Source organism: Melanerpes formicivorus, unplaced genomic scaffold, assembly GCF_026170545.1.
Source record: "Melanerpes formicivorus ecotype bairdi unplaced genomic scaffold, bMelFor1.0.p_v2 SCAF_10, whole genome shotgun sequence".
Lineage (NCBI taxonomy): Eukaryota > Metazoa > Chordata > Aves > Piciformes > Picidae > Melanerpes > Melanerpes formicivorus.
In genome coordinates this window covers 14,670,662-14,694,142 of record NW_027142362.1, presented here as the reverse complement: position 1 = coordinate 14,694,142, position 23,481 = coordinate 14,670,662, and the positions used below count along the sequence as shown (strand labels likewise).

The window sequence follows — 23,481 nt, the reverse complement described above, 5'->3', positions numbered from 1 at the left end:
GGAGGTGGGGAGATTCAGGCTGGATGTGAGGAGGAGGTTCTTCACCATGAGAGTGGTGAAGCCCTGGAATGGGTTGTCCAGGGAGGTGGTTGAGGCCCCGTCCCTGGGGGTGTTTAAGCCCAGGCTGGATGAGGCTCTGTCCAGCCTGATCTAGTGTGGGGTGTCCCTGCCCATGGCAGGGGGGTTGGAACTAGATGATCCTTGTGGTCCCTTCCAACCCTGAATGAAACTATGAAACTATGAAACTATGATGAGAGTGAGCGTCCAAGGCATGTTGATAATCCTGGACATGCTGGCAGAACATGGGTAGGAAAGCATTTATTTTTAATTCCCATTAGAGTTTAAACTCTCAACTCTTCCAGCAGAATCAAGATCATTATTTGTCTAACATCTTTTCTGAATTTACTAACCATAGATTACTAGCTGGGAAGACCTTCTATCTGCACCTAAACAAGTCCAGGTAAGGTTCCACATTTTCATCTTAACTTTCATTTTTACTTGCTGCATTGTCGATCTCCTTTCCCTCAGATAGCAGCAGTAAAGTACAGCTACAGCATTTATTTTTGAGAGCCAGGATTGCTTTTTTTTTTTTGTTTCTGTGACTAAGTTGAGTGATTTTTGGAGCAGGTCACTCATCTCTTTCATGGCACCTTTTCTCTGTAGAACAGATTTTCTTGTTTCTTTGATAGTCACAGGAAGTTTCAGGGGTAGTATATATACTACCCACTGAATACAGAACTATTGTCTGATCAGTTGGATTTTGCAAGAGATGATGCACTTAAGTGATTTTTTTAAAGTGCACCTTAGGTGGAGAATGTGGCAAAGATAAGTTTCAAACTTGGTTTGTATTTCAGACTACTCAGGCTGGTAGGATGCATTCCCAAGGTAAAAACCAAACCCCCAAAACACAGGGAAGAAATAACTTCAGTTTGGCTGTCAAGAGAACCCTTGCCATAACATGAGCTGTAAAAAGCACTCCTTAATGATTTATAAAGGTACCATCTGAAGGCCTAAACAGAACATGGATGTATGCTTTTCATTCCCTTTTGACATGGGTGTTAAACTTTTCACAGACGTGTACCTTAATTTCTTGGTGATGGCTTATTGAAGGAACTGTTTTGGGCTCAGTGTGTTCAGTGTTTTCAATAGTGGTTGGAATGATAAAGATACAATCAAGCTGGAGGAGCTTGTAAACAGTTTGAAGGATGGGATCAGAATCAGAAAACAAAATCACGAAAACCCTGCCCCTGCCACTAAGAAAGATACACTGGGGATAAGTGGATGGGTGGTGGGATGCAGCCAGAGGCTGCAGCAGGCTGTAACCCAGGGGTCAGTCCATTAAGGTGAGGTTGCTGGCTCCTGTTGGTGTTGAGAAGAGTTACCTGTGAGAGGAAGGGATCTCTCCCCCGTTTCCTGAGGATGCCCGGGCTGCATAGCCTGGGGTCTGAGAACCAACGAAAATCATAAACGGCCCTGATGAAGAGACGAGTGAATTGTTCAGTCTAGGAGAAGAATAAAAACAGGCTTAGGAGAGAGGGAAGGAATACCGGTTCTTGCACGGAGCGGCCTGAGCCGGGGCTTGCGGCGGGAGGTGGGCAGCTGCCGCGGCTTTCCCGCTGCACTGCTTTCCGGTCCTCCGCCCTTGGTAAAACCTGGCCCGCGACCCTCGAGGGTGCAGCAACGCGGCAAGGGGAGCGGGCGGCGCCTGGGGGCCCCACGCCGGTATCCCCGCGGCACGGCGCGCTCCCCGGACATCTGTCGGTCCGTCCATCCGCCCGCCGGTGGGAGGCATCGCGCCGCCCGCCTGCCCGCCGCTCCCACAATGCACAGAGCGGCGGCAGCCCAGCCGCCCGCCAGGTAGCAACATGGCGCACCGCGCCCGGGCCGCCGCCTGAGCATCCTCCCGCCCGCCTCCACCTCCCGCCGCCGGGCTGCCGCAGAAGGGCCGCCCGCGCCCTGCGCCATGGCAGCCTCCGAGCTCTACACGAAGGTAGGGCGGCGGCGGGGCAGGGGGCTGCGCGAGGGCGGGTGAGGCGGGGAGCACGGCCCGGGCAGGCATCTCCGCTCCTCTCACTGAGCGGAGGGAGGACGCGGGCAGGGGCCGGCTCTGTTATCGGGAGTCCGCGCCTTTTGCCAAGATGGACCCGCACCCCGGCGGGGTGCGGGGGCAGGTCTCCGCCGCCGGTACGTGCTTTGGCCGGTGAGTCACGGCTCCGCCGCCCCCCGGAGAGGCTCTGCCCGCCGTGCTGGGCCGGGCGGGGGACGGCGGGGAAGCAGCGCCGCTGCAGGGGCGTCCGCCCGCAGCGCACCGCAGGGGAGCGGGCCGTGCTGCCCTTTCCCTTGTGGGTACCGGAGACTTGCCGGGAGCGGGCAGTTGGGGCGGCTCCGCCAGCTCGGGAGTGATGCGGCGCTCTCTGGGAAGCGCTGTGGGTCAGAACAGCCATTCCGTGCCGTTCCGTCGTCTTCAGAAACGCCGTCCCGTTCTTCGTAGAACACCTTTTTTCAACGCCCTGATATCAAACTAACCCTTTGTCTGACGCTGCACCTTTAGATCGTAGTTATTCTTTTGGCAGTCGTTCAGAAGCCCCGCAGTCAGCAGTGATGCTGTGCGTGGCTCCCACACTCTCTTCAAGCAGACATTTTTCTGATCTTTTTAGTCCTGTGTGTTAGTAGCTCATCAGCTTGTACCCGGAAACAGTTGCTGCCCTGTGCATCTTGGTGATGGCAAAGCTGTGGAAAGTGTTTCACCCGCTAGCAATGCATCATTTTCATTGTTCTGCCTTGGTTGAATGCAAAAATCTGAAATGAATGACAGACCACAGATTTTTAAGGACAGAAGGGGTGACTGGGGTCACCACACCTGAGCACCACAGTACAACATAGCAAAGTCCAAATACTTCCTTGAAAAACCTTGTACTGTCAAACTATGTCTTATGGAAGGCCGTGCTGTCTGTATCCTTGAGCCACTTCATGAAATACTCCAAAATTAGCTCCAGTCTAGCTCATTGTGTGAGGAGAGAAAGGAAAGGAAACAGCCTTTTCTTTTGGCATGTTTTGTTTTGTTCACCTTATTTGTAGATGCCAAGGACAGCACATTGACTGTGTATCAGTACAAATCAGACTGGACAGTCCCTTCAGTAGGTTTGACCATGTCTGAATAGTGTGTTTGTATAGGAGAGATTGAATGTGAGGAAGTGAGGCACACACGTGCACCCCCTAAAGAATGATAAATACATGAGTTAATGTGAGGCATCTTTATGTCTTGAGTCTCATAGAAGAGTGTCCCCATTAACTACCACTGCACAGAGATGAAAATGAGTGTTCTGGCCAAGAGAGCACTGGTACTGCAGAGCTGCTCCAGGGTGCCCAGTAGACCTCTAAGTAAGGAGCTCTTTTGGAAAGGTATTCTTCATTTATATTTCTCTGTAGATATTCTTATTATGGAATGAAAATGTCTTACAGAGAGGTAAGCAGAAATACTTTTAATTATTTTTTAAAAATTTCTTTTCAACCCTGTCTGACCTTGGATTCACTTTCTTGAGTCAGAAGCTGCTCCAAAAATGTGGGCATCTTTGCACTGTGTTACAGTGGAAAGTTCAGTGCACCTTGTAGTTCCTGAGGAAGGCGTGGCTCTGAACTGGGCATTGGGTACTGTCTGCTGTCTTCCCTCTTTGCTGGCTTTTTCCCCAGGTAAAGCCATCACACTGTTTAAATTCCATTCAGTATCTCATCCTTGATTAAGTAACAAATGATGGATGTAGGGTCACAGTACACAGATAAAAGAGCAAACGCAGAGACTGAGAAGTGCAGGGATGATCCTCCAGTAGGGGCTCGCTGAGGAACAGGGGCCAGTGAGATTGCTTCTGTGCTTTACTCACACCACAGGCTGTTCTCCTCATTAGAGGCATATGTAGGCACAGAAAGAGCGACTTTCACATCTTTTTTATACTGGCAGGCAGAGTGAGGATTGTTATTCAGGACAGCTGCTTAAAGTACCAGAGCATCTAGTATAGCATCAACACTTAACAGGGTTTTGGCATAGATACCTCACTGGCAAGCAGGGTAGAGTATGAATTTATTGCTGACTCTGTGTGTGCCCTGAAGTGAAGAACCTGGAGGCTCTCTTTCCCTCTTGCACTGGAAACCCCCATCCCAGCTTGCCTGAGCTGTTCAGGTAGCTGTGTTAATGTGAGTTATTTGGAACAGGAGTTGGTAAAATTATGTTCTTGAGTGAATGTCCAGTGTTGCAACGAAGCATCAGTATCCCTTCAAATGTTGTCTGAGAAGGGGAGAAGCAGTATTCTTATTTCCAGCTATTGTTTGTGTAAGTGGGGCTCTGTTGCATGCTTCAGCTTGTCTAGTCTTGCTAACATACACTACTAAGCCTTCAAATTTAGTTTCTTGCATGCCAGCTTAAAAATGTTTGTCCCAACACTGTCCCAGGCACCTGTGCCATCCTGAAATAGCATAAAGAAACTCTTATTTTCCCAAACTGAATTAGTTTGTATTAGAAACCTCTGTAAGAAGTCATTCCACTCCTATGAGAATCCTGTTCCTTTGATTCATCCAGGTGTACATTTAAACTTGGGGGCTGTATAGACAGACAGCCTTCTTGTTGGACACAGTCATGGTCAATCTGGAAATTTGAATTGAAGTTGAAGGACTTACTTTAGCTCACTCCCAAGCTAGTTGTGAACTACAGGGCCCAAACCATGCTGGGCTTTGTATTCCTGTGTCTGGTAATGTGCAAATACAGACTGCTTGAGGGCATTAGCTTCAGGTTTAAAACGGCTCCATGGGTTGCATCCCGGGTGTTATTTAAAATCTTATGCCTATGAGCTCTGTTTAACTTGTCCTGTTGGACATCTGTCACTGGCAGGTTGGTGGTCATGCTGTAAGATCATTTCTGAAAGTTTTGGTTCCTTGACTTTGGGAACAAAGAGAAGAATGTAGGTGTTTTTCCTGAATCACCATAGATTTGCTAAATGGTGCTTGAATGTAGCTGATCAACACTTCAGTAACTGTTAACCGAGAACAGATATCTGCCTACTGCTGCTGACTCGTAAAAATCTGGGGACAATCTGGGCCATGCATTGGCTTTTGTTAAGTGTGATCTGCTTTCCTTGGAAATTAAGAAGTGAGAACACTTTGCCTAGACTCATCTTCTCTGCACTGGCTGAACCACCACATTTTGTGTAGGACACGACCTCTGTGAGTTTCATGTGTGTCAAACCAAGCCCTAGCACATGCTCTCATTGCCTGTACCTGAAAATTTCAAAGTAGATCAGGCAGTTGTTTATGCTGCCTCTTAGTATGAAAAGTTGATATAATTCAGTCATTTTTGTTCTCCATTTCCATCCTTTTTGTCCCCTGGGTTTGAGTTGTTTCTTTATCATGCTGTGCTTTCATAAGCATGCCGCTTTTCCCTCTTGAGATTTCTGTTTGTTTTGTGTGGCTGTGTGCAATTCATTACTTTATTTATCTATCTGTTCAGTAAGACACTAATTTGTTTTTATTCTTGGTGCTACTAATATGTTCCTTCCTTTCCAGTGTCTTTGAGACTGGAGAGAGCTAGCTTGAGATATTTCCATGAACACAGAGGAATCAGTAAACAGTTTTCGCTGGAGAGCATGGTCTAGACAAACTGAACACAGTAGCTGACCTTCAGCTTGAAATGGGTTTGAGGGTTTACAGGCAGTAGATTGAGTTAGGGAAGTGTCAGAGGGAACTGCATAGAACAAAAGCCCTCTTGTGTAGTTCCGATGTCGCAGGGAGACAGTTCTTCCTTTTCTGGGCTGTCTTCATGCAGCTGCTTTGGGTGTGAAGCCAGACTATTAAGAGACTTGGTCTTCCCCTTCAGTTTTGATGGGTCCTTGCAGGCGAAAATGGCAAAAGATGATGCTGACCAGGTTATGGCTCTTCTTGGGTGTGTTAATGGTACATGGGGAGGAAAACACAGCAAAAATCAACTTGAGCATGAGAGAAAAGATACCTATGTTTCTGTATTTCTGAGCTGATAGTGGGCTCTTCTGGGGGGTTAAGAAAGAAGCCTTAAATATATAGTATTGTAAATTAATGTTCAAACTATTGCATATGTTTTCTAAACATTGAAGTGTCTCAGTAGACAGCTGCTCTGTTCTTCCAGACCTACGCTACCCAGTAATGCAGGGATGGGAGTCATTCATCTCCAGAACAACCTGGGTGTCCTGCTCTGCTTCTAGGTTGGATCCACACAGTTTAGAACAGAGGGGTTTGCAGAGATCAAATGTACTTCAAGCATCTGCAAATGACAATGAGCCTTAACAGTGTGTTTTATAACTGTATCTCTGCCTTTTCTAAAAATCCCAATGCAGCAGCAGAAGAGATGGTATTTGTTGCTTTTCCCCTTCAGGGGCCTGCTGTGGCACTGGGATAAATGTGATGACCACTCTGCCAGTGACAGCTCACAGCTATGTGCATCAACTTGATTCTTACTGCCTTTAAACTGAAGATACCCAGCCATCTAACAATACTTGGTTTAACCTAATCTTGACATTTTATTATGTTTTTGTAAACAGCAGTGTTTCCTGGAGTGAAATGCCAGCCACAGCAGCCTGAGAAACTGGAACAACTCTTAGCTTTCTCACGGCAGTTTTGTGACATATCAGCAGTTTATCATTCTTGTTAAAAGAAGCTGTGAGCCTTGGGAAGCAAGACAAGCAGTGGTTTGATTCAGAGCCCAGTCTGTGCCAGACCTGCTCCCTAGGGTGCTGAGTGTGTCTGGAGGAGGAAATGATACCATCCTGGGCTGGGCGGTAGGGCCAGAGAGAGAACAAGCTGTTTGTGGAAGATTTTTGCAGCCCATGAATAATTGTTTTTAATGTGTATTGTAGGCCTAATGAAGCACTTGACAGTATAGCATAATTGGGAGCTACTTCCAGGGGATAGATCATACATAGCTTTATATCAAAAAACCCAAACCAATTACGCTGTAGTCCTAATCTTGCAAGTTGTGTGAATTCTTTAATACATGCAAAGAGTAATTGTTAAAGTCCCATTTATAATAATTGGTCTTACTTTTTTAATTCTTTGTGAATATCATGTTAAAACATTTAATTGATAATGTTAGTGGACTATGTGATATCCCCTACAAACTCATCAGCAAGCCTTGCAGAATAATAATATCTGTCCGTTGAGCTGCCACTGGTTGTTTGCAGGCTGTTTCTGTTGGAATGATGTTATAGCAAGTGCCAGATAAATAAATGATCAGATAAAGTGCTGTTGTGCTCAGGAAATGTGTTCAATGACCACCGTTATGTTATGGAGCCACATAGCTCCAGGTTGAGTTGGAAGGGATAGACAGCCAGTCAGGCAAGTATATCCGGCTCTTAGGGTCTCTTTGTGGGGCCTTTGGGATTTTAATCCTTTCCATGTGTTCTAATAACAAAGTAATTTGTCTTGCTTTAATAAGACTCATTGTTTAATCTCCATAGGGCTACAGAAAGCATGTTTGCTATTGAAATTCACTCATTGAACCAGTTGAATTGGAGGAAGTTACAGAAAGGTCCAGTATGACAAGGTTTCACTGTTTCTGGATGGTCTACTCATAATAGGATTAAAAAAAAGCAAGAAATGATAGTATGGTTAACCATAGATAGTGTTTCTGCTGTGAGGGAAAAGCAGTGTGCAGTTAGTGAGTCTGCTGTCCTATGGGTACCAGTGGGATAGTGTCTGGATTTCTGGCAAGTCAGGGCAGCCTATGCAGCATCCCTTTGAGGAGCTAGCCACTTGAGGTGTCCTACAGGGGCATTCACTAAAGTCAGGTTTCATTGCTTGAAAACCCAAACCAAACACAAAACAAATATTTAACTGTTTGAAAATCTTGGTGATATTACTGGAGTGTTTGACACCTGCATGTATATATGAGCATACGTGCATGCAGACACTGCTAATTTGAAAGGCATATTAGCTAGGGGGAAGATGACGGATTTCATTTCACTTTGCTCTGTCAAGCAGCAAGAGCTCCTCAAATAAGAGCTAATGGTTTATTTTATCCCTCTTGATTAACATCATCTTAGCTTGGTTTCCAGGTATGAAGTCTGGGACAAGCAGAGTCTGAACTCCTTGACTTGGTTTAGTTTTCTTTCATGTGCTGGAAGGTGCAGAGGTTATCTCTAATTTAATTTCGTGCTCACTGTAGTGGAGCAGTGTTTACTACTGCATGTATTGTGCTTGACTCTGATAGTGAGTATTTGTGTTGTTGGGCCCAGGGCCAAGAAACGGTGTTTGAGCAAGGCTTTTGTTTCTGCTGCTTCACTAGCGAGCTACTCGAACGAGTAGGAGCAGCACTGTACACCTTCTGCTTCTCTTCTCTGTTGCTGAAATAGCAAGCAAGATCTTCCTATTTTCCCTCAATAAAAGGTGGTTTTGTTGCAGAAAATACGGTGTTAGGGACAGAATAATCCTACAGGTCTTGGGAGTTTTTATGTCTGTGACCTGGACTTTTTCCTCAAACTCTATCTTTCTGCTTAAGTTACTCTCATAGACCATAACTGTGCTCATGATACACCACAACAGATGCATGCTTTTGTTTTGGGAGTGATGCTCCTAAGAGTTTGAATGGTTTAATTTGGTATCAAAACTTTTGAGTAAGTAGAACTGCATTAGGTACAAAATTAAACCTGTTATCTAAAGGTCATGGGAGCTAGAGGAAATTCAGCTATGTTGAATTCAAAGCCTCTTTGTACAGTACCTTTTTCCTTTTATTTGCTTTACTCTGAGCAGCATCCAGGATGGAGAGTTGTATGATTGGGTTGCTAAGGCCTCGTTTACCAAGGCCAATAGCAAGGCTTTTACTTTTCCTGGCAGAGCATAGCCTTGCCAGTGCCATGCTTTGTGCCACCCTTTGCTTAGGACTGCATCATTTCCTCCTTGTCCTCAGTGTTGCTTGTGTTTGTTTAACCCTGATCCTGAAAAAATTTGTCTTTATTCCCTGTGAGTAATCACATTGCTTAATTTTATATAAACCTGAAAGATTTGGCCTTTTATTCTCTATTTGCTCTTATTGCAGGGAAATAACTTTGCTGTCATTTACCTGCTCGGAATAATTTGTGCAGGAAAACAAATGAAAACATATCCTAGGGATGTTGAATTGTCAGGTTCTTTGTGTTAAGCTCTGTGTGTGCAGGGTTGCAGTAAGTCAAGACCTGTCTACCTCAGTCCAAATTTTAATAGCAAGAGTGTATTTTCAAGAGGAGCTTCCACTTCCATTGCCTGAGTGGGAAGTATTGGGTGGGATGGGTAGCCTCAACTCTCCAGCACTGCACAGATGTGAAATGCACCGGAGTTAGTGAGCTTATGATCTGGATGAGTTTGGGGTCTTCCTGTTCTTGGCCATCCAGGTCATAACCCACTCCTTGTTGCCTACTCTTGGTTAATCACAGTATTTAGTAGTTTTACATATTGTAGTATATTTGTATGTAAAGAAAATGTAAAGGAGAGGTCAGTGCTGGCTAAAAGGTTTGTGGGTTTTGGTTGGTTGCTTGGTTTTGGTGTGTGGGTTTCATTTTTTGTTTGTTTTTAAAAAAGAGGATCAGTATTTGGTGTGATTGTGTTAGAGTAGTGCCCTTCTTGCTGAGTCTTGGGCATTAGGCAGCTGGAACATAAGCACAGGAAACATAAGCACAGGAAACATTAAGCACTGTGGGTAAAGTTTAAAGACTTTACTCCTACTGAATAATGTGTGTGGACTGCAGATACTGATTGACCTAACTTTTTATGCAACTTTGAGTTCTAATGCAAATGTGCTGCCATCCAGCATGGCCTGGACAGGATGGAGAGCTGGGCAGAAAGTAACCTTATGAAGTTGAACAAGAACATGGGGAGGAATAACCCCATTTATCAGTACAGGTTAGGGGCTGACCTGCTGGAAAGCAGCTCTGTGGAAAAAGACCTGGGAGTCCTGGTAGACAACAGGATGACCATGAGTCAGAAATGTGCCCCTGTAGCCAAGAAGGTGCATCAAGAAGAGTGTGGCAAGCAGGTCAAGGGAGGTTCTTCTTATGCTATACTCTCTTCTGGTGAGGCCTCATCTGGAGTTCTGTGTTCAGATCTAGGCTCCCCAGTTCAAGAAGGACAGGGAACTGCTTGAGAAAGTACAGCAAAGGGCTATGAAGACAATTAGGGGACTAGATCATCTCTCTTATGAAGAAAGACTGAGAGACTTGAGGCTTTTTAGCCTGGAGAAGACTGAGGGGGCATCTTATCAATGCTTATACTTACTTAAAAGGTGGATGCCATGAAGGTGGGGCCAATTTTTTTTCAGCGGTGCCCAGTGAGTGACAAGGCAAGGGGTAGCAAGCACAAACTTGAACATAGGAAGTTCCATCTAAACATGGGGAGGAGCTTGTTTATGTTCAGAGTGGTAGAGCACTGGAACAGACTGTCCAGAGAAATGGTGGAGTTTCCATCTCTCAAGCTGAATATTCAAAACCCACTTATAGGCCTTCCTGTAAAACCTGCTCTAGGTGAACCTGCTCTGACGTGGGGGTTGGACTGGATGGTCTCCAGAGGTTCTTTCCAACCCCTACCATTCTGTGAAATGAATGAGAAGTCCCTGTGCTGCTGCTGAAGGGTTTGAGGGAGCAGTATGAAGATTAAACTGGAGGAGAAAGCAGTCAGGAAAGCAGAATGCAACTGTGCCTGCAGGGTTGTCTTTGAGACTGTTACTGCTGCAGAGTTTGGTGAAAGTTGAAAGCTGTCCATTGCTCATCAAGTCTTCATTTTTGTCTTTTAACTCTGCTTCGGGTGGAGCTGTGGGTAAAACTGGCAGGGTAATTCACAGAATAAAAGTTGCCACTGGTAATTAGCAGGAAGTGGCTTGCTGAGTTTATTTGGGTTTTAGGAGACAGTGAAGAAGACTGAGAGCAGACTCTTCCAGGCTACTCACACTGCAGTCTGATGAGGACACTCACTTTGAAACACAATGTAAAGGCTAAAGCACTGTTGCTTTGAAGAGCTCTCATTCTGCCTTTGTAGTAGTTAACACAGGGGAAATATGGCGTGTGACTTCTCGTGTCAAGGTTCCTGAGATTGCAGTGTGGTTAGATGCAAACTGCATGTTTCTAGCTTGACAGCTCTAAGTATAGAGGAACAGAGTCTTTTCGTCTCAGTGACTTTTTTACCCATATGGTCTCTTTTTTTGGATAGGAAAAATCATGAAGTCTTGCTGTGGTTACAGGTGGTGTCTTTGAGTTCTTCATTTTGATTATCACAAGAGAATTTTGTGATTACTTTGTGATTTACAGGAGGGGAAGACACTCTGGCTCTTTTTAGAGGCAGAGAAATAAACTAAAAATACTATGAGTTGGTCAAACAATGCAGGAATTCATTGCCCCAACATGGCTTGTCACACGTTGCGCTCTGCAGACTCCATGGGTTATTCATAAGTGTCTTTAAAGCAGATGACCTCAGTTGTTTTTCTGTGGAAACCAGAGATTTCCAAGTTGCATTATGACTTAGTGTATACCAATACAAGAAATAGGGAACAGTTTTCCATGGAGGTTGAGCCTATTTTGCCTGGAAAGGAAACATCAACTGCCTCTGCAAGTGCTGCCAATCTGTGTTACAAGACACATGGAATGGAACTAGATGGTTTAGACTACATGTACCTTCAAGTAAGTAGATTAAGCTTGGTTGTTTTCTTGCTTTTAACCTAGGTGATGGCTGTATAGGCAAGCATATAGTAGCTTATTAGTATAATAGTTTATTAATAAAGGTTTAGGGTAAGTAGAATTTTAATTATGATCTGGAGATACATAAGGAAGACTGACTTTTTGAAAAATGCCAGGCAGTTTCATTGTTTTGGACATTTTCTCCCACAGGAAAATCTCATATGATGAGAAATGTTTTCAGAAGTTGTTAGAATTTGTTGTCAGTGAACTTCCTCCCTGTGAGAATCTTATATTTTGGAAACCCGAAGGCAACATAAAGTTCTTGCAAACAATGAAATAGTGCTTGTAGAGAAAAGGAGTTTCTCTAAGGCTAATAAGGTATACCATTGCCAGCTAGTGTGAAAGATTCTAATTTCACTCCCCTTCCCAATTCAGAGGTGCTTTCTATAATTTCCCTTGCTAATCAAGGCTAGAATTGTGCTAATGAGCTGGTCTGGACGCAGCAGCACTGGGGTCCCAGCAGTACTAGCAGCCAGCTGCCCCCAGCAGCGCCTGTGCCTGCTTTGCACTGGGGGATTTACGAGGGCCGGGCTGAAGAAGGCAGTGGAAGAAATGCAGTCACACGCACCAGGGAGTTTCTGAGAGCAAGGCTGTGGCCATTAACTCTAGTTCTGCTTTCACAGCTTCCCCTGACACTTCAGGGAGGCTCTGTGGAAGGTTTAACTCTGCTTACTGGTTTTGAGTTAGAGCTTCCCAGGCCAGTCATATCAGGTCATTTGGTCTCCTTCTGCAGGGACCTACTGCTAATTCCTGGTGAAAAAATATGATGGGACTAAATATAGCTTGATTAGATGTGCTTCACTGCAGTCAGGTTGCTGGTGTAATATGGCAGAAAAGTGTGTGGTGTAAGGAGTTTGCCATAATGACAGAGTTCTGTTCTGGGTTGGCTAAGTAAAACTAGTTTTCCTTGAATAGCTCAAGCTAAGTCAGTAAAAGCTCTATTTTAATGATGTAACCACATCTCAGCCTGAGGCTTCTGGGTTGTTCTAACATAAAATAGTCAGATTTTGGATTTTTGGAACCTCAATTAAGTGTTTTACTTTCATTGTGTTCTTTTCTGGGAGAACTGGGATTAAGTAAAATCAAAAAAATGCTGTTTGGACCTGAACTCAGCCCTACAGAAGGACACTCAGAAAAGTACACCCTTACCTACTCTCAAACTTTATGCTAAATGTCTTTCATTTTTGCCTTTTTAATTGAGCTTTCACTGTTAAATCAGCAATTGTTCATATTCCAGATGCTTTACAGATACCAGAAAATTCAGCCCTATTTCACCTCTGAGCTAGATGATCAATTATGGCTCCACTACTTTTTTTTTCTCAGTAACTTGTGTCAGACTCCAGCGCTGTAGCACTGTGCAGCACAGCACATCTGTCTGATCAGTACAGCCCTTTATTTTCCTTTCCTGCCTAAGCAAGTGCTAGATGCACCAAATAGTCTCATGGCAGTGATGCAGATGGCTCTGTGCTGAAGCAGAAACACTGAGACAAAAGGCAGTGCTTCCTTTTTCTGTGTGTATGAACCCAGGATGAGCAGCCAGCTGCAGCCAGCACTGTGAACCCCTCTGTCCCTGAGCAAAACCTGGGCTACGCTGCGTATCGCGAGAAACGATTCCATTATCCTGCCTTCTCTGGGTGGGGTTTCCAGGCTTTGGGGGAGATAAGTATAAAAAGCTTCTGTAAGATCTTCGGTCCATTTAAGAACCTGGGAAAATTCAATCAGTGTTTCACTGCGTGACCTCAAGCGGTTAAAGGCTCGACTGCATTTGTACCAATGGTTTGGAAACAATGCTTATTCCAGCATTTAGTTAATTGTGCTGTGAAGTCTGTATTATGACTTGCATCATCTTATTAGTGCTAAAACCCCTACCACCCGTCGTTCCCTTCGGCCTCATCGTGTTTATTTTCTTGGATCTTAAATTCAGGCATGAATTCAGCTGTGAAGTTAAAACATGACATGATGAATATTTTTTTGTGTGTGTATGAATATTTTTTGTGTGTGTCTCCCTTAAGTATTGGAGATTTTGAAATTTTATTAAGGCATATTTTTGTATTACACCCACAGCATTCACTGTAGGCACACAAAGATGAAATCATGCATCCTTTTCCTAATACTCCTTCTTCAATGCAACGTGTTATTAGCTTAGTATTCAGGGATGCCTCTAGTTGCTTCATTTGCCCTTCAATTTATTGTGTCCATGATTCTATGTAACATGTTTTTCAGATTGGATGAATTAGGTGGTTTAAGGCAGACTTACAATGAATGCCTTTTTGAAATCCCAATGTTGGCCTTCGTTTTGGTGGCACGGATCAAAATGCAATCCAGCGGATGCCTCTCTGTGAGGGTATGACCCCACACAAGGTTTTTCATGAGCCACACTATTTTCTTGTTGCTCCATTTGGGGTAGGCTCCACTCTTCCACTCAGCTTGTCATAGATCTTCTTGTGGCTGTTCAGCTGGTTTGTGTCTCAAGTAGTGACCAAGTCTCAAGTAGTGGTGGTTTTGATCTAGCTGTAATTATCATCTTTTTTTGAAGATCTGTCAAAGCCCCGTTCATTCCTTTGACAGGTCTGAAAATCAAGGCTGCTTCAAATACAGAATATTTGTAAACATTGATTTTTCTTTGAATATGGTTTTTTTAAGTCTGGCATTACTTTAAATAAACATTTCTTGAGAAGTGTGCTGGATTGAGTGAAAATAGTGTACTGCAGCAAGCGAGACAGGAGTCCTGCTGTTCCACACAGGTTTTGTTGTGGGTTATTATGCTGTAGGTTTGATGATGTCTGGTGTTCTATGAGGATCCCTTGGCAGATGGGAAGCTGCAAGAACAGTGGTACAGAGGCATCACTTTTTGTTGCCCTATACTGGTTTGTGGTAGCAGCAGAGACGTAGTGAAGGATTTGGCTGGATTCAAATGCAGTGGGTATTTACATAATAGATGAAGTACTCAAGTACAGCAGATTTCTTGAGCTGCTATTCCCGCAGTTTCTGTGTATGGTGAAGGATGTGGTACCTTACCTGCCTATCCTTGAGTACAGCAGTAAACTTTGACCCAAATTGGCAAACCCACTGTCAGTGGTATGAAAGCTCACAGTGGTGGTGTCTCTGGGTCAGCACTGTCCCCAGACCACTGTTTGGGAACTCCATGTGTGGCCAGCCAGGGCATTCCCCTGAGTCAGAATAACATGGGTGTTTTGATCTTCCAACGAGTTAAACTATGTGAGATTATTATTAAGATAAACCATTAATACAAGTTGTCACATACATTTTCCCTGTTATATGTCATGATATAAATGATTATAAATGTATTTTAAAATGAATTCTTTCTAAATATCAGGCCTTAAACTGTACAAGAGGTATGTAAATGGCTGTTGCTGGGCAACACACCAGAAAATATGCTCCATGCACAAAGGATGGTACTGCCTTTAAGAAAATCAGTAATTTCTGTTTTGATTCTTTTGCAAAGTTAATGATGCCATTTCCCTCTCAGCTAATTCAGATTAGTTGGTCAGAGGTTTTGCAGAAACCTGCTTGTCATGGAAATGCTTCCCAATCTTCCCTGGTTTCTTGGCTTTTTTATGAAAGGAAAGTCTTTTTTTCCAAACTGCAAGCTGTAGCAGCAGTTTGGTAATGGAAATGCAGTGCATCTTTGGGGGACTGCCTGCCTATTGCAGGACAGATGGTGGAAATTTTCAGAGCACCCCCATCCAAGGAGATCACGCAGTTCAGAAATCCTTTTTTACTAAGTTTGCATTTTGATCTTTTATGATTTTATGCTCCTGTGCCTTCCTAGCATAGACACTTTTTCTAGCCTAATAGTGCAGTCTGTTTGCTGCTGGTGGCCATGTTCAGTTAGCAACAGGTTCACACTGAGTGATTTTGGTCAGATTTATGTTTGACTTTAACCAGCTGTAGCTGTTCCCTTGGCTCCTTCAGCTAGAGCTGCTATATTTGATGGTATCTCTTTGATTCAGACATTAACAAGCTGCTTTATTTCTACCCCAAATCAAGGTCACTCTTGAAAGAGAGAGGGACAGTGTCTCTGGAAAGTTTTTCACGTTTAGCACCTGAAAGACTCATTTTTGAAGCTGTCTCTAAAGAAATAGATGACTTCTGCTGAAGTGAAAATCATACAAGTTCATGGGTATGGGCAGATCTTGCTGAGAAATGAGGGACACCTCTTTATGAGTTGAAACTTCCTTTTTCTTTTCAGGATGTAGATAATTTCATGAACTTCTCCAGCTTTTATTGAAAGAGCTGTTAGCTGGGACGATAGCTGTTATCTCTTTCTGCACTGTTCGTGATTGTGCAGTGGAAGTAGAAAACTATCTGACTGCTGAAGCGTCTGCTGAGCTGCTTGAGCCGCTTGCATCGCTAATTCTGTTCTGTCAGCAATGTCAATTAGTACTTCAAGAGGTTAGTATCTCAGCAGAGAAGCTTTGTGAGTCATATGGTCTCATTTGATAGATAATTATTATAGTCTGCTGATTTTTTCATGTGATCTAAGATGAAATCATGTGGTGTGAGACAATACTGTGATTACCACCAACAGACCAAGAGGACACAGTCTCAAGCTGCACCAGGTTAGGTTTAGGCTGGATGTTGGGAAGAAGTTCTTCACAGGAGGAGTGATTGGCCATTGGACTGGGCTGCCCAGGGAGGTGGTGGATTCACCATCACCGGAGGTGTTTAAGAAGAGACTAGCTGAGGCACTTGGTGCCATGGTTTAGTTGATTAGAGGGTGTTGGGTTGGACTTGATGATCTCAAAGGTCTTTTCCAACCTATTCTATTCTATTCCCATTATATTTTCTTATTATGCAGAACCATGGTAATACAGCTAGCTTTCTGAGCCTCTAGTGAAGAAAAGAAAGCTTCTCTCTGTATTTTTTTCTGTTACAAACTCTTTTAAAGTCACTATGCAGATATCACTAAGCCACTGCCTTTCACCAGTCCAACATGTCCTTCTTTGAACAAAGTATGGTGATTCCACACTTCCATGTGGTGGGGTTTTCATGCCAGTCTTCTGAGGCTGGAAGACAGTCTAGGCAAGAAGCATAGTTTTGAAACAGTCCTGTCGCTATGCTTTTAATGATTTCTTTTCCTTCTGAATTCAAGGGAATCTCACCTGTGTGCCTGCATTTTCATTCTGATGATTTTAATTTCTTTATTTTTTAAAAAAACAACAAGTAGTTTGCAATAAGTGAAGGTCCTTTGAGTGCTTGGCTGCAGATAGCTGGCTGCAGCCTCCTTCCCACAGTGCCAGTATGGCCATGGTTGGCTTTGACATGGGGTGCGAGGGTGGGCTGCATGGTCTCCTCATGCTTCTTCCAGTCCTAAATCCCCAGTGAGGACAGTAAGAAGTCATCAGTGCTGAGCTATAAACATACCTGAAGAGAAAGTAAATTAGTGCCTAGGTATCAAAGCTAAGCTTATTAGAGCGAAGTCAGTAGGGAAATGTGAAGTGCAGGTGACACTATTGTTAAATTTGGGGTGACACAAAAGGCAACAATACTTGTCTAAAATCTCATTCACTGCTGTTTCTTGAGTAAATCTTACTATTTTTCTTCTGGTGCTTCGAAATTTGCATTGAACTATCACAAAGAGTGATATAGTCACTGATCATCATCAGGCACAATTCCACTAAAGTAATTTGATTCTTGCCCTAATTTTAATTGTTATTTCAGTGACAGGATTTTAGAATTTACTGTCATTTTTAGGCTAGAATTTCCTTCCCTTTTTAGAAGGCTGATTTGTACATCAGTGTCTCTAGAAGTTTATTTTAGTGTTAATGTAGCCATAAACTTGCTTTTATGTTCTAGTGAATAAAGAGGGATCAATAATAGAGGTAGTAGAGTATTTCTCAAGAGAGATGCCTTTGGTCCTGTTTCTGCCAGTGGTGGTGCTTTGTTTTCTGCTATAGGGCTGAATCTCTCTACAGGTTAAGCAGCAATGGGATTTTAACATCAACTGATTATATGAAAAATAGGAGGAAAATCTAATTTTGCAAATCATTCTGCTAAATGACTGAGGTGAGAATGTTGTGAAATGAGTCAATGCTTATAACTGGGAACATCTATCTCTTTCCTCCCACCTGTTCTTTTTACCAGGTGTTTCTTTGGCAAGTATTTAAAGCCAGGCAATGATGCTGGAGATGAAAAGCTACAGCTTAGGGCTCATAGAATAATTTTAATATCTGTAGGCTTGTGTTGTGTGGAAGGTTCAGCTGTCTGTAGTAACCCAGTTTCTATGGTGATCTATTTTCTGCTTTCTTTTTCCCTTCTCTAGACAGAAACTGCTGTGCAGCATTCACTGCCTGAAGTTAAGAGTGATTGTGTCTTACAAGGCAGCTGCCTCTTTTACATCAGGAAACTTTGTGCAGCCTGGAGAAGACCAGCCTGCTTAGCTGTTTTGCTAGACAGCATTTAAATACTCTTTCATATTACATCTGCTTTTCTTTCTGCTAATTTCTATAAGGCCTATAAGGGCCACAAGGATGATCAGAGGGCTGGAGCACCTCTCCTATGAGGACAGACTGAGGGAGTTGGGGCTGTTCAGTCTGCAGAAGAGAAGGCTCAGAGGTGAACTAATTGTGGCCTTCCAGTATCTGAAGGGGGCCTACAGGAAGGCTGGGGAAGGACTTCTCAGGATCTCAGGTAGTGACAGGACTAGGGGGAATGGAATGAAACTGGAGGTGGGGAGATTCAGGCTAGATGTGAGGAGGAGGTTCTTCACCATGAGAGTGGTGAAGCCCTGGAATGGGTTGTCCAGGGATGTGGTCGAGGCCCCGTCCCTGGGGGTGTTTAAGAGCAGGCTGGATGAGGCTCTGTCCAGCCTGATCTAGTGTGGGGTGTCCCTGCCCATGGCAGGGGGGTTGGAACTAGATGATCCTTGTGGTCCCTTCCAACCCTGAATGATACTATGATACTATGATACTATGATGAGAGGGAAGCAATATCCCATTGGAAATATTGAGGATGGGGTACTGCTGCTATAGTTGGGATGAAGTGGGAGGCAACTTGGGCAAAGTGTGGTACACATTCTGTCTTCATCTCTGACACTGTAGCACTCTAATTCTATGCCTCTGTTGTCACATCCTTGTTAATTATTATGGAGTACTGTACTTCTGTCAGTTTCTACTTGCACTGGCCTGTGCACTTGTTAGAACACACCTTCTTTTTAACTCAAATGAGGTTTCTCAGCATGCAAGTTGTGGCTACAGCAGGGCTGAAAACCAGCAAGAGCCCGAGTGTCCAAAATGTGGCTGCTGCTGCTAATTTCCTGTTTGCTTCAGATCTTCTTTGTGGGCCTCCATTGCTGATAGAATGGAGAATGGTTTGGGGGTCATTCAGTTTTCAAATGATTCTTCAATATTCACGTCTTTTGGGGGAGGGGGGAAGAGGGTATGTAAATGATAAAGTTATACTGTGCTTTTGTACCAAAACCAATAGCAAATATATGTGAAACATGTGAAGCAAACAGGAAAAAAACAAAACAACAAAACCAAACCAAATACCCAGCAAACCTCTGTATTTACTACAAAGGACAAAGTTTCTTGTCCTTGTATAAAGTAGATTCTTAAAACTGGCATAAACTTACATGGGAATATAGCATGTTCTGTAGTGAGAACAATGAAAGGGATTTTTAAAATTATGAATTTCATTATTTTTCTCCCTTCACTTGGTAGAGAGAATTGTTTCACACATACGGCGTGAGCTTGCCAAGAGTTTGGGAGCTTTCGAGATGAAGGCAGCAGCAGTGCTTTAAAGGCTGAAGTGTGTTTTAAGGGCAAAAGCTGATGTTTTAGGATGTACATTACTCACATGCACCATTCTTGAGAAGCATCCTGGATGTGGGAAGCAAATTGCTTTGAGAAATTCACAGTAATTCTGGGCACTGAGCCTCCCTGGCATCCTGCAGCTAGGCGGGGTGTGTGTCCCTGTCCTGGGCCAGGGGGTAGGGCTCCTCTTGCCTACCTCCCCAGCCTGCTGCCTTTGCTGAACACATTGTTTCCGGCCTTGCAACAGGAGGGCAGCATGAAGTTTGGTCTTTGAAAATATCCATAGTAGAAACATGAAGTTCATTTTAAGCAGTGGGAAAACTGGGTTAATAATAAAAGGCAAAAACCAAACCAAAAAGCTTCAGTGTTCTTTGAGGCAGAAGGTGGTGTACAAAAATAAGTTGTGTAAGATTAGGTGATGAAGCTGTGTGAACACACGCACTTTTCTCTGCCATCAAATGCCACGCTTTGACAAATACATTACTACAGTTATTTTGAAATAATTTAGTGGATTGAGAATGTTTTGCAACATGGCTACACCTCTAGAGCCAAGAAGCTGTTGTGTTTGCTAAGGTGTGGTGGGTATGGGATGATCTCAGTGCTCTCCAGGCATTGCAAGAGCCTCGGTTCAGCAGCTTTCATTTATTAAAAATGGCATAGCCTTTCTCTTGCGTTACTCAAGAGCTGTTTCCATATGCACATATTTGCATGTACATGAAACTTTATAAGTAACTAGATGGTTTCCATACACCTTTAATTTACACCTTAATATGAGATGACCATCATATCTTCGCTCATTTAAAGATATGAATGTTATTCTTGTTTTTGGAAACAAGTCATATGTTTGTTCTGGGTTACTTCTATGAATAAAGTTTTGAGTTAAAATACTAATTAACAGGAGTGCTGGTTTGTTTTATTTCTATTATCTGGAGGCCTTCTTAAGCAAATCTTTTCATTTTTTTTCTTTTGACATTCTGGAGATAATCCATTTTCAAGTTGCCCTATTTGCAGCTATAGAGGAAAGAGCTTTTAGCCCTTGAGATCAGGTAGCTTTGCCTGAATTAACACAGATATGCTAAAGTGTTCTTTTTAGGAAAAAACTTATATAATATTATGCAGCAAATGCATTTAGAACCTACTCAGAAGAGTTATTGCAAGTAATTTCTTCAGTACCCTAGGTTTTGATCTCTCTGAAAACAGATGATTTCTTTTTTCTTTGTAGGTTTTCATCACTGAATGCATATGTTGGAACATTATTTTGCATGGGAAATGCCTTTTTTCTATGTGGGCACTGAAACAAAGCTTGTGTAGCCTGTTATCAATAGAACAACTTACTAATCTCAGATGTTCTAATCAACTTGTCTCTTGCTTAAGGGCTGGATTGTTAAACATGTATTTAAAAGAAAAAATAAAGCAGTTTTGATGTCATGTATGTTGCTGCAACAAGGAGTCACTGATCTTTTGCTGTTGTGTTGCAGTATGCCAGGGTTTGGATCCCTGATTCAGAGGAGGTCTGGAAGTCAGCAGAACTTATCAAAGACTATAAACCTGGAGACAAAGTTCTCCAGCTTCGACTTGAAGAGGGCAAGGTAGGTCTGCATATTGTTCTTAAGCTGATGGTTGTTGTTCTTGATCAGAGACTGATGTATCTCTCACAGGAAGCTGTGCTGTCAAGATATATCTGTATTTATGTATGTGCAATTATTCTTGTCCCTTGACTGCCAGTACTGGTTTTGGTTTTTGGTGTGATAAATTATACTGTGTAGTTGCAAGAATCCATTTTGCCTGATTTTAAAAATACATGAAATAAAACAATTGTTGCTTCTTCTCTCCAGCTGCTTATTCTGTTCAGTTGCATCATCTTTTTCTACTTCTGCTGTTAAATCCATAACCCTGGTTTGTTTTTCCAGTGAGAACAGTGTTGCTAGGAGAACAGTGTTGCAGAGAAAGAACTGTGATTTTTAAGTCAAGCATAACCATCAGAAGATTAATAAAGATAAAAAGGGGCAAGGATTAAGGACATTACAAAAATAATGCTCTATATGCTATAGACAAATGATGACATGTCTGTGAAAAGCTGCTGGTGAAGGCCTCTTCATTTTTCTCATGCCATTTAAATTATTCTTATTTAGGGATGATTCCTCAGATCTTTAATGGAAACCAAAGATCTAGTGCAGTTTGTCAAGCAGTTATTTTTAGTTTCTTTCTTTCTTACAAGGGGGCAACTTAAATCCTACTTTTATGTAGAAGCCTTCTTAGTAATGCAGTAAAAAGGACAGACTTTAGAATAGGTTCTAAATAAAATACCTTTCTGGAATGAATTGGGTCTTTGACTGACTCACCTTTCTTATATAGCAAGCTGAGTACAACCTTTTTAATCAGATGAGATGAATTTTCCCCCACACACGTTCCAGGCTGTGTGGTGATGCTGTGTGCTTGCACATTGCCTGTGGTTGGCGGTTAAGTTGCATTGTGTGGGGACAAGGAAATAGCAGGTCAACAAAATTAGATCTAGTGACAGAAGCAAGTAAAACCTCTATATTAGAGATTAATCTTTGCCCTCAAGAATTACAAATTGTGTCTTTTCAATTTGTGTGTTCTTCATGGTGTTCTGCCAACATGCTCCTGTTACATCACTGTGCATGAAGCCGGCTGTAGTCTGATGGCAATCTGCTTCTTTTGCTTTGCTCAGGAGGAAAATAATATGGAAAACATGGCTGTGATGTAATATGTTTCAGATTATTTAATAAAAAGATATGGCAGCAAAACCAAGGGGTTTCCTTAAGTGATAGTCTAAAAAGATGATACTGCATCTAGAATGATGTTTTGGGAGAAAGAGCTGCAAACTCAACTCACCAGATAACTGATCTCGTGCCTTGTGTTTTGTGTAACTTAAATGTGTGTTGCTGGGAAAAGTGGTTGGAGGGACTGAATGAGGAAACCTAAACAGCAGCTCTTTCAACCTGTTTCCATTTGATTTTCAGGAGCTAGAGTATTGCCTAGATCCGAAGACAAAGGAGCTCCCACCCTTGCGAAACCCTGACATACTTGTTGGTGAAAATGACCTCACGGCGCTCAGTTACCTTCACGAACCTGCTGTTTTACACAACCTCAAAGTTCGATTTATAGACTCTAAACTAATCTATACCTATTGTGGCAAGTACTGTCTTTTCATACCATCATTTTTTCAGAGAGTGCCCTAGATGGGAAAAGGAAAGTTGGTTATTGACATGTCTGCCTTGAACTTAAAGTTATTTAATGATAGGGCATGTTGAGTTATTCTTTCAGAAGTTCCTGGGTGTTTATAGACTTTAAGTGCATCAAGTGGACTTGACAGTATTAAGGGTCATTGAAAATTGCCTTTGTTGTGTGTTCCTCTGCCTTCCCAATAGACTCTGTTTCTAAAATGTGTATTCAGCAGTTTTACCTTGCCAGTGGGGTCCCTGGCTGGTTGGTGTTCCCTATCAGCTTGTTTAGATAGGTGTGGGGTGGAGCAGAACTTCACATGGTGCAGATGCAGGAAGCCAGTTTTGCTGTTTGGTGACTGTATTGCCTAGATATGATTGCCTACCTCTTCATTGAGCTCCTCCATCTCTGTGTGGAAGTTATCAGTTAATTTTTTTCATATTTTCCAATCAGTGCAGCTATTGAGTGGATTTGTAACAGGTCATGAGACAGTGTTTGTTTGATCACAATTAGGAACAATCTTGGTTTAAAAATGCTATTTAACTCAGACTAGAGATTATCCAAAGTTGTAACTGCCTGTGATAATCTCCAGTGGCCAGACTGGGGAGAAGTTACTTTATGTTTTAAAGAAACATTGTGAAATAGTTTAAGCTTAACATTTAGATTTCATGCTTCTGGGCTGTTTTTTCTCTTTGCTGTGTGCATGTGTTTCTTTTAAGTTGCATTGTTTAGTCAGAAGACATTACTGATTCTTAATGGAACCTTTCAATGTACATAAACTTTGTGAATTTTTCATGTATTTGCCT

The 23,481-nt window shown here is 42.8% G+C and overlaps 1 protein-coding gene across 7 annotated transcripts in view; it reads left to right on the top strand.

Annotated features, from left to right (window-relative positions):
- The first annotated feature begins 1,842 nt into the window (after positions 1–1,842).
- The window catches only part of MYO5A (myosin VA), a 105,400-nt gene continuing 83,761 nt past the window's right edge, over positions 1,843–23,481 (top strand). For 6 of the 7 annotated variants that reach the window (XM_068143856.1, XM_068143854.1, XM_068143860.1 and 3 more), the window contains exons 1-3: positions 11,442–11,654; positions 20,968–21,078; positions 22,474–22,645. In XM_068143856.1, coding sequence (XP_067999957.1) covers positions 11,442–11,654; positions 20,968–21,078; positions 22,474–22,645 — 496 coding nt within the window. Of the gene's footprint in view, positions 1,991–11,441; positions 11,655–20,967; positions 21,079–22,473; positions 22,646–23,481 lie in introns of those variants that run through there. The other variant, XM_068143859.1, reaches the window with a different exon arrangement.